The 11,123-nt window shown below is 35.0% G+C and overlaps 1 protein-coding gene across 1 annotated transcript in view; it reads left to right on the top strand.

Annotated features, from left to right (window-relative positions):
* LOC110019824 overlaps window positions 1-10,328 on the top strand; it is a 37,240-nt gene extending 26,912 nt beyond the window's left edge. Inside the window, exons 15-20 of the mRNA XM_020717669.1 lie at window positions 4,703-4,776; window positions 7,748-7,841; window positions 8,453-8,589; window positions 8,762-8,842; window positions 9,186-9,291; window positions 10,135-10,328. Coding sequence (XP_020573328.1) covers window positions 4,703-4,776; window positions 7,748-7,841; window positions 8,453-8,589; window positions 8,762-8,842; window positions 9,186-9,291; window positions 10,135-10,227 — 585 coding nt within the window. The 3' untranslated portion in view covers window positions 10,228-10,328. The remainder of the gene's footprint in view (window positions 1-4,702; window positions 4,777-7,747; window positions 7,842-8,452; window positions 8,590-8,761; window positions 8,843-9,185; window positions 9,292-10,134) is intronic.
* Window positions 10,329-11,123: the final 795 nt, after the last annotated feature.

The raw sequence follows: 11,123 nt of genomic DNA, 5'->3' as shown, positions 1-11,123 counted from the left end.
CACTTCTCAAAAGTGCCGCAGGAATGCCGCTATAATAGCCAAAATTTCAAAATCCTATAGGTCGGCTAAAAATCACTGCCAATATGCATTTCCATACTATTTTGACGAAACTAAAAATCATTGCATATGGAAGATATGGAATACTCCAAGATCGGCAGATCCAAAATAAAACAATAAAGAGCCACTGCAATGCCCCAAATTCCATAGGAGTCGAACAGAGAGGATGCATCTTACTGAGACATCTCACGACATAGAGAGAGGGATAGAGAAGGATTAGGGCCCAAATTCCATCAATAAGAACCATCACAAAGATAAGAACACCCAGCCAAAACTCATGCAATGCAGCTTATTCACAATTTTGATCGGAACACCCTGCCGATACTTTCATCAAAATTTCAAATTCAGTAAAAAGAAATTTCAGAGAAGGCTCGAAAAGCTTTGCAACAAATCAGAGGTTGGAGACCCAAAACTGTGTATCGAAAGTTCAGAGAATACAAAACCATCAATCCAAAATTCCTTAAAAACCACCAATAACCACCAATGGTCCATCCAAACAAGATGCAAAGCCGCACAAATCAGGGATCGAACAACATCTAGCAAAAACACAGAAGGATCGTAAACGATATACATACCAGACGAGAGAGTAGGGTTTCGTTAAGAGGGCGACGAGAGGGAGAGCAGAGAGTGGATTCTTGCCAAATTTCTCAACGACAGCAAGGAAGAAGGCGAGGGCGAGGGAGACTGAAGATGGGCACGGGGCGTCTTTTTCACCCTAAACGCTCGAACTCAACGCAGGACGTGGAGGAGAGCTTATCGCGCTCCGCCTTATGTCGCTAACACCGCATATAAGTGGTGGGAATACGCTCGTGCTAACGCGTTAACCAAACAGTCATGCGACGCTTTCAAAACGCCGCCGCTCCCAATAAGCTGCGCCAAACAAACCCTTAAACTCATTATCCCGGTCCACAAATCCAATCATCAGCTGAACCCTGTCTAGGGTTAGCCCTTCAGCCAAAACCAGCTACCCGAGCACCACCTACAACTCTTTCGCAGAAATGAATTCATCTCCATCCTCATCCAAAACCCTAAACGCCTCTCTCTCATCTCCACCTCTCCTCTGCCGCCATCGGCATCGAATAGGGCGTCACCGAGGGGTGCGGTGGATTGAATTAAACGAGTCAAAATCGAGGCCGAGATGGCCGGACGGGATGTAAGATGAGATGGAGGAGCTGAGTTCGGCGGGGTCGACGCCAAGGCAGAGCTCTGATACCATTAATGTCAATGATAATCTCGCGGCATCGAAGATCGAAGAATGTTCCTTGCCTCCATCGCTCAAATTTCTGGTCTCAAACATAAGAATCGTCGTCAATACCTCCCTATCCACCGATAACTGTCCCTTATGGAAGTCACAAAGGTCAAAGATAATCAATGCCGATGGATTCGGTGGATTCGAACCCCAACCAGCTTATCGCACTTTGATTCTAATCGACCAGAACTTAGCACAGCGATCGTCTCTACAATTTCCACCACTGGATGTAGCGGGGCCTTCCCCATATATGTCTAATAAAGGATATCCATATTATGTTCTTTTCGTTGATGATGCAATAAGATACGTATCTTGGATATTTCCTATGATCCATAAATCTCAAACTCTACTTCACTCTACTCATTTTAAAAATCATGTAGAAAAGCAATACAATGCACAAATTAAAGGAGGAGGAGAGTATAAGAATAATACTGATGAATTTGTGGCGAGGAATGGCATTATCCATCAATGCTCATGTTCTATCCATCAATGCTCATGTTCCTACACACCCAACAAAACGGCCTTGCCAGAACGAAAACATCATAACATTATTTGTCGCTCTCATCTATGACCAAAGTTCCCGCCAGGTACTATCCTAACTGTTGTTCATCTCATCAATAGAATGCCTTCTCCCGACAATGTGCTTGCTTCCCATGGCTTCCTCCTCCTCATTGCACCAAACTAGACCAAAGATCTGAGAAATGTGTATTTCTTGATTATCCAGAAAATTTCGTATAAATGCCTTCAACCTCTCAGCGGCAAGGTGATTGTCTCACGACACGTCACATTCAACGAAGCCACTCCCCGTACAATCAACCTCACCCTCACGCCACTCCTCTATCCACCACACCTACACAAGCACCTCTAACTCTTCTCCCTACATCCATACCATTCTGCACCCAACAGCCCTCGTCACATCCCGCGACCACTTCAATTCAAATCAGCTCTCCTCAAACACCCGTCCACGAAAGTACTCTCCAATCGACCCACACCGCCACATCTGCGGCAAACTTAACTTCACCGCCAACCAATTCCCCAACACAACCGACCCATCCAATTCTTACACGTTTCAAAACTGGATCCTTGAAACTGAAACACATTTTCTCACTACAGTAGTCCATCACCTTTGAAAAGGAAGCCTCAAGATACCCTCAATGGCAGCTGAACTTAAAGCTCTCCATATTCAGCACACCCGGACATTGGTTCCTCCTCCTCCTCGCCAATCCATCCTTAGCTGCAAATGGATATATCAGATCAAGAGAAAAGTAGATGGAACCATAACCAAGTATAAGGCTAGACTAGTTGCCCAAGACTATCAACAAGAACATGGTCTCTATTACCATGAAACATTTAGTCCCAGCTCCAAACATCCTATTATTCACACACTTCTCACCATCGTCGTTAATCGTCAATGGCCTATCTTTCAACTCGACCCCTCGAATGCATTTCTTCACGACACTCTTCAAGAGACTATTTACATGTGCCAACATCCGGGCTATGCTGATGAACAATATCCTCACAATGTATTCTTGCTAGGAAAAGCCATCTACAGCCTCAAACAATCGCCGCATCAATGGTTCTACACATTTACTGGTCATCTTCTTCAACTTAATTTACATAAAAGTCATATCGACCCCTCTCATTCATCTATCACCAGAACTCCACCACACTCTACCTTCTTCTCTACGTTGACATTAGGAGCAAATATACAGACGCAGGCCTCTTTCTTAATCAATCCCATTATGCTGCAGATATTCTAAACAAAGCTGGCATGGAATATCGTAAAACTACACCTGATCCCACCATATTACAACCGAAAATCATTCCAGAGCTGCAACAACCTTTTGCCAACCTGCACCTCTACCGATATCTTATTGAATCCCTCCAATACTTAACCATAACAAGTCCGGATTTTACCTTAGTGGTAAATACACCATCTCAATATCTACAGCAGCCCCTACGTCTTCACTTCCAACAATTGAAACTCCTTCAATACATCAAAGGGACCATCTCCTTTTGTCTTCCCGTTCGCCAAGGAACACTCACACTCCACAGCTACTCAGATTCAAGTTGGGCTAATGACACAACTGACAGAAGATCTATCACAGGCCACTATTCCGTTCTGGGCAATACTCTCATCTCATGGCAGGTAAAGAAGCAGCCCATCGTAGCTCGCTCATCAACCATAGCTGAATATCATGCTCTCTCCATGACAGCCACTGATGTCATATGATCTTCATGTTTCGCTCACAGCCCCAACTACAATACATTGTGACAACACTTGCTATGGCTATCGCTCAAAAACAGGTCTTTCACGCTCGTACTAAACATATGAAAATAGATTATCACTTCATTCGAGAGAAAATTCTATCTAATGGAGTTGTCATCAACCACTTTTCCACCAAAAATCAACCGACGAACATCTTTACCAAGACTTCCAACAGCTCAGTTTCTCCTTCTACGTGACAAGCCAACCCTTCAAACGAGCAACATCAGCTCGAGGGGGGGATAATAAAGCATAAACCTTACTCAGCAAAAGGGATGCCTCCACTACCAACTAAGTACTTTTACTAGTATGCCCTCATAACTATCTGTGTCTAGAAGTTTTGGCAATGTGTATAAATGCTGCTAGCTACAGTAATTCGGGTATTGGGGAAAATCCTCTCTGTGAGAGGTTTATTGCTGTGAACAGAGAGCTGCTGTTTTCCATAGTTTTTACCTGTAAGTGCTAAATCCCTTTTCTCCTTCATCTCCTTTCTTCTCTTGCTGTTTTAATATCTACTTATGTGAGATAGATTTATCCCTATTAAAATATATAATAATTTTCTCTAGTCAGAAAATAAAAATTAAAAAAAAAAAACATTAAAGCTTCATTTTATAATGAAGACCTTCCCAGATATTTTCTCTTATTGTGGCTTAAAATATTTACTCTTTCGATAATAGATTAAAATATGATGGCGAGAGAATGAGTTTATTCATATACACATATTATCTCTCTTACTCTCTCTTTCTCTTATACACTCACATTCTCTCTCTTATATATTCTGTCATGTGATTATAATTACCCAATGAAGCCATGTTGGAACTAAGCTCAAAATTTTCTTAATTTTATTCATTATTTATTATATTTTAAAATTTATCATAATTTGATAAACACTCATGTTTAGGTCAAAAGCTTTTATTTGAGCTAAATATTGTGTTTATTTATGAATCCTTGTGCCTACAAGAGAGTTATATTTTGATAGAAAATCTATTATTTGATGGAGATTTAGTGTTATGAGAAAAGTTTTTTAACAAAAATATACAATTTATTTGAATCACACATCTTGTGCAAGAATAAAGATATTCATTTAACAAAAAATATTAATGAGATTATTTTACTTTTTTATTTTACAGGAGAAGATAACATTGTTGCTGTGTGATTATCGCCAATTGTCAAAATCAAGGAAATATGATCGCATTATATCTTGGTACTATTAATCAACATCTTCATGCTACCATGCATTTGTTTTTTTTCGATATATATCTCGAAGTAAAATTTCTCAAACTAATTGTAAGTAAAATGTTAGGCATTATTTTTCTTCATTGAGGGTGATTATTGATAACTTCAATGTAAATTTTATTTATTGAAATCTTTAAGCTTTGAAATTTGCGTGTGTATATATATATATATATTATATATATATATATATATATAGTGTATTAGTCTCTTACTCAAAATTATACAAGGGTGAAATGTAAGACCTGGTTAATAAAGTTAGACTTGAATCACATCAATTTAGGTGATATTCAACACATTATTAATCGCATAAATGAAGTAATCATGGGACAAGTTTTTATATGAAAAAAGCATAATGGTGAAAACTACGAGATTTGGTCAAGTCAAAATATCTTTCACGGGTTGCACAAAAAAGTTAGAAATAGTTAACTTCCATTAAATTTGAAGAAGGAGTCCACACAACAAGTAAATGTAAATTATTGTCAGTATATTTAGTGTTGATGTCGTTATAATGAGGTCAATTGCTAGAATGATACTCTTCTAGAGGCATATTTGACATGAATTGAAGGCAATATATGAGATAATATGGAAAGGTCTTAAAAGATATCAAGGAATTTGAATTGATCCTTCCAAAAAGTTTTAGGCATCAAAATAGACTGATAGGATGAGGCGACAAATGGAGGCTATATAGGTTATTAATGAGGATAAATATAGTCCATCCCTAAAGGTGAAGATGTTAGGACTTTAATATAGCATGTGAAGGTTATGAAGACTATTGAAGATGGTCAAATTAATTCGTTCATAAAGGCGGAGATATTGCGTTTAGGTGAAGATGTTAGGACTTTAATATAGCATGTGAAGGTTATGAAAACTATTGAAGATGGTCAAATTAATTCTTTCATAAAAGAGGAGATATTGCGACTTGAAGGTAGTGTTAAGGCAACATGAGAAGGTCATGAAGCTCATTAGAAATGACAAGGTTGATCCTTCTTTGAAGGTGAAGTTATCAAGAGTTGAAGGTAGTGAAAGGATGGTTGAGTTGATCATCCCCGTGAGATTGAGTTAGCACAGTCTTCATGTTTTTTGGAGAAGGAACATTGGAAGATTATAGAAGTGTTTAAGGAATACTAGCATGGTCTTTATTATAACATTGTAGATGGCATGACCTTTAGGTGTTGACTGAGGCATGATATAATGGAAATGATTGAGGGTAGTAAAGGTGTTTCTAGTTGTGGGTGTAGAAATGATGGAACTTTTGGGAGGCAAGTGAGGTTGCGGATGAACATCATTGTATTGACTTAAAGAAAGAAGGAGATCCTCCTTAAGGTTGAAATAACATAAAATTTGGGTATTTAAGAGGTAATTTAACTAAATCTGGTTGTGGCATAAATCTAGTGTTAGCATTTTCTTAACTCATTTTGATGATAACACTGCTTACAACTTCTCAGAACCCAAGTCATTGTCCTTCGGAACACTTGCACTCAAATTCTTTTAAAAAGGATTCAGATCCCAGATTCCACTTTTTAGAGCCCAAGTGTTAGGATAGATCTAAGGTGTCACTTTCTAGAGCCTAGGTGCCATGATAGAGCCTGAGTGGTACTTTCCAGTGTTGAGGTGTTGGGCTAGCGCCATGAGAAAATTTTATGGTTTCAAGGATAGTGGTTGATTGAACGAGAATGTTAAAGCCATGTCGGCAACACCCGTGAGTCGACATTTTCTCATATGACATATGTCAGCAAATCGTGACACGAACGTTATCTTCTCTGTTGACTTGTCATTTGCCACATCATCAGTGTCTTAGTGCCATTGACAAGTCTCTGGGTGCTGTGCTAAATGACAAATTTTTGTTTCTATTGAGATATGATGAGAACGTGTGATGATCAGATAACAATAGATAGGTTGATGAGAGTGGTATTATGGTCTTCATATGAATAAGCTATATTAAATATTTTATTCTTATTAACAATAGATAGAAATCATCATGCCCCCTCAAATTAAAAGTGCCAAGAAGATCTTTCCTTTGGGCCACTTAATTAACTAGCTTAGGTTAAGGCTAACATGATGCATACACAACTAGGGGTTAATAGTGGTTTTCCAATGACAGCATTTAATGAAATATTAAAATTGGTGAACAATGTCACAATATAGATTTTGTTTTCGTGAACTTAACATACTTAACATATCAAAATTCAAATTAATGTAAATAAATTCTTATAAGATTTATAAATTGAGTTTAGAGCTAATAATATTTAAATGATAAACTATCATTTTCTTATATCAAAATATTTAATTCTTCTAGAGTATTCATTTATTACAAATGGCTCATTAATAAAAGGGTGTTTGTGGAGGTCAAGGGAACTTCGACAAGCCTATCTCTAATCATATGAACTACACTATATTGAGCACACCTTATTGTGATAGAGTGACTCCAAATGGATGCATGTGTTAAACGTTCTATGGGGATTTGTTAAGGTGGTAGTGATTATATATTGCTCCCTCCTTTAATGTTATATGATCTATATATGATGAAAAGTTTGTATAGGTCCGATCTAATATTTGGGATGATTTGATTTGTTATGCTCAAATTTCGGCAATTTTAATATTATTAAGCAATTATCACAATAAAATAATCATTTAGGGTTGGAATTAGTCAGCTAAAATAATTTTGAAGTCATTGTTTAAAGTTTGTTCAGCTTATTTCAGTGTTCTAAGATGCATGCCTTCAGCAAATATGTGTTTGACAATATAGTAATTTTAATAATCTTTAATAGACAACTTAATAAGCCAGATTCATACAAAATTTCATGAAATTCTAATATCATTTGAGCATTCATAAAAAGCATCAATTATAAAGAAAAATGGTTATGTCACATTACTTTTTAGAATAAATGCATAGATGCTTAATCTTAGATACTAATGATAAGTTGAACTTGCCTTAACAGTGAAATGATCGAAGCAGTTGGTCATGAATACATGGAAGAATATTTTAGCTGTTGTGAGAACCTTTTGGCTGAAGATGGCATAATTGTTCTACAGGTTCATATTTGAAAAACATATTCCCCATATCATTTTTTTTCTAGCATATATGCTTTCTTTTCCTTAATTTCTTTCCTTTTTACTTGTCTTAATTTTAAGCTTGTATTTCTCTCTTTTTTTTTTCTTGGTGTAAATTACATGGCAATTAAGCCAAATAAACTTAAATTAATCAAGGATTAAAACAAGCTCAAATTTTGAACTTATGAAAAAAATAACATAAAAGGGATATTAACATTACTAACTACAAGTTATTGTAATTATAATAAATTTATTGAAATCCCATATGAACAGTGATGGTACAGGGGCATATGATTGTATGTTGAATCCATACTAACCCTATATCTGATATTAAATTACTTTTTTCCGATAAACAACTTTTAAATCATAATGTTTGCAAGCTAACCGCTATTCTAAGCCCACTATATGAACTATATCAATCTATATCTCAGAAAAATCTTCTAATTTCTTATAGTTATTGCTTCGTGGATAATTAGAATAATTATGTTGAATTATATATATACATACACCTACCCACACACACACACACACACTTACATACAAGTTAAGGTTATTCTTTTATAATGCACTAAAAGTTATGGGTTTTTTTACAGTTTACTTCAGTCCCAGATCAAAGATATGAAGAACAAAGACAAACACCTGGTTTTATACTAGACATTATTTTTCCTGGTGGATGTCTTCCTTCTTTAAACAGAGTAGTTTCTGCCATGACTTCTTCCTCTCAACTCTGGTAAGAAATTATCTTGGCTGATATTTTGGCTTTCTTCATGAATTCTATAACTAATTTTCTTATTTGTAATAGTGATTGTTATAAGTTTGCTTATTTATGGAAATTTTTATTTTTTTATGAAACACTTTTCTATTATTTGACAAATTATGGGCTTATTCTTGCAATCATGCAGTGTTGAGCATGTGGAGAACATAGGCATACATTTCTACCGAGGATTAATGTATTGGAGAGAAAATTTGATGACATACAAATGGTAAGAATCCCTTGAAGCATGAGGGCGAACTAGCTTAGTTGATAACTACTATGCAGCGTGAATTGATTCTTTCCTACATCAAATTTGTGCTTTGAAAGTTGGTGGTTATTTGGGATCAATTTATCTTTTATTTTTCTAAATAATTATCATTTCAAACAGAGCATTCACCTTCTTAAAAAATCCCTCCAAAGCTTTTGTTTAAAATTATTTTAATTTGGTTTTCACCAAGAAAATATGCTATCCATAATTACTTCGCTTGGTTGCCATTCATATGCAATTAGCTTAATTTTTTTTCTCATTATATATCTATTTTCTATTGTTGATTTATTTTTGGTTATTATAGCAAGATTCTTGCCCTTGGGTTTGATGAAAGATTCATACGCAAATGGGAGTACTACTTCATGTTTTGTGCAGCATGTTTCAAATCACGAATAATTGGGAATTACCAGGTATGCAAGAAACTCATGGACCTTCTTCTCCTTCTCTTTTTTCTTCTTTTTATTTCATGATTGTGCAATAAAATAAAACAAGTTCTTGGCATTTTTGTAAGCTTTATTGTATCATATCAACACTTCAAAGAGATATAAATAAATATGTATTATTATGTATATTATGATTTTTCATCATCTATTTATTCCTTCTAAGTGAACATATGATGATACTTTTATTTTGAACAAACTATGTTACACAACTTCTATCCATTCTTTATTTTTTTTTTATTTTTGGTAATTTTTCCATATATTAATTTTAATAAACTATTTTTTAGCAAAACTTTTATTTTTGTTTAAACATATCCAACCTGCCTAAATTACTTTCTATAACCTTAACTTTCAAATATTATAAACTCATTTTTCTTTCATTAAAATCATTTTTAAATCCATTTTTTTCAAAATTTAATGCATATTAATTTTAAATGCTTGAATAGTTTATTAATGGTTGTATCCATGACCAAGCACTTATGCCCTAAACATAATTATTATAGTTGTTGTTTTATAAGGCTTAATAAATTTTGATTTCACAATTGTATGATCACTAAGATACTATATAATGCTTAATTTATGATGTTGTTCAATTATTTTGGTGAGGTCTTTGGTATAAGAAAATACATTTGCTATTCTCATAAGTGTGAAGTATCATATTTTTTGAATGTTGTCTTCAATATTCTTCTTTCCCTTTCCTATTTTACCACCTTCCTTAGTTTTTATTATTATTATTTCTTTATATATATTGTTTGTTTCTAGGGATATGTAAACTAGCATTTTCTTGATATAAAGGAATATATCAATTTGCAGGTAGTTTTCTCCCGCCCGGGAAATCTTAAGGCGTTTAAGGACTCTTACAAGGGCAGTGATGCAGAACAATATCCTCACAAATCATGCAAATAAATTTATCTAGTTTGTTATAGTTGATATGTACTCTTCTTATGAATGTGTTATCTTTAAGCCTTGTGTTAAGTCTCTAAAATTTTGTGATAGTAAGATTGTAAAATAACGGAATATTATATTATTTGGATATGTTATTTGATGTTTGTTTTTTTGTTTATTTTATAAACTCGGAATGGTCATCTTATGTATTTATATGTCGTCGGCGTATGAATTCCAAATAAGTCTCTCTCCCGAATCATAAGAATGATTTGAAGAGATGAGGAATTGAAAAAAATGGGATATACGATAAAGATAGACAAATAAATTTAAAAAGAAACATGAATGGCCTATATACGGTAATCCTCAAGTGATAGGTTGTGAGTATACGTTCAGACAAAATATGATCAAAATATATCACAACATGATATTCACGAAGAGAGTCCCTACATAAGCCGCCTATAACCAGAAAAACAAAAAGTCATTTTTGTTGTGGGGTCAGAGCACACCTAAAAGAATGTATCCCTTGGTTAATTTCATCTTGGAGGATATCCAAGAATATTCTCGATAAAATCTGTCTTTCTTATATTACCATGACAACAAATAAATAAGTCATCAAAAGGATGATTATTTCGATTGGGAATATCCCGACGCTTTTAAAGCTCTACTAAGTCACAGGGCAAAGAGTGAGTCTTTCGCATCCTAAATGGGCAGCAATTCATCTATATACTTGACCTACAAAATAAACAAATCATTTTGATAGAAATATCCTTTTATTTCAAAGCTTATTATTGGGTCATAAGAGCAGAGATGAATCATGGTATCCCAAATGGGTGAAGATTTATCGGTAAGTTAGGTCGTCAATATGACATCAATGAAGTCACAAAATGAAGAATGAGCTCAAAAAGGCTCAACAAAGT

This window comes from Phalaenopsis equestris, unplaced genomic scaffold, assembly GCF_001263595.1.
Source record: "Phalaenopsis equestris unplaced genomic scaffold, ASM126359v1 Scaffold000002, whole genome shotgun sequence".
NCBI classification, from domain to species: Eukaryota; Viridiplantae; Streptophyta; class Magnoliopsida; order Asparagales; family Orchidaceae; genus Phalaenopsis; species Phalaenopsis equestris.
Note: the sequence above shows the minus strand (reverse complement) of the source record. Positions and strands in the feature narration are given on the sequence as shown.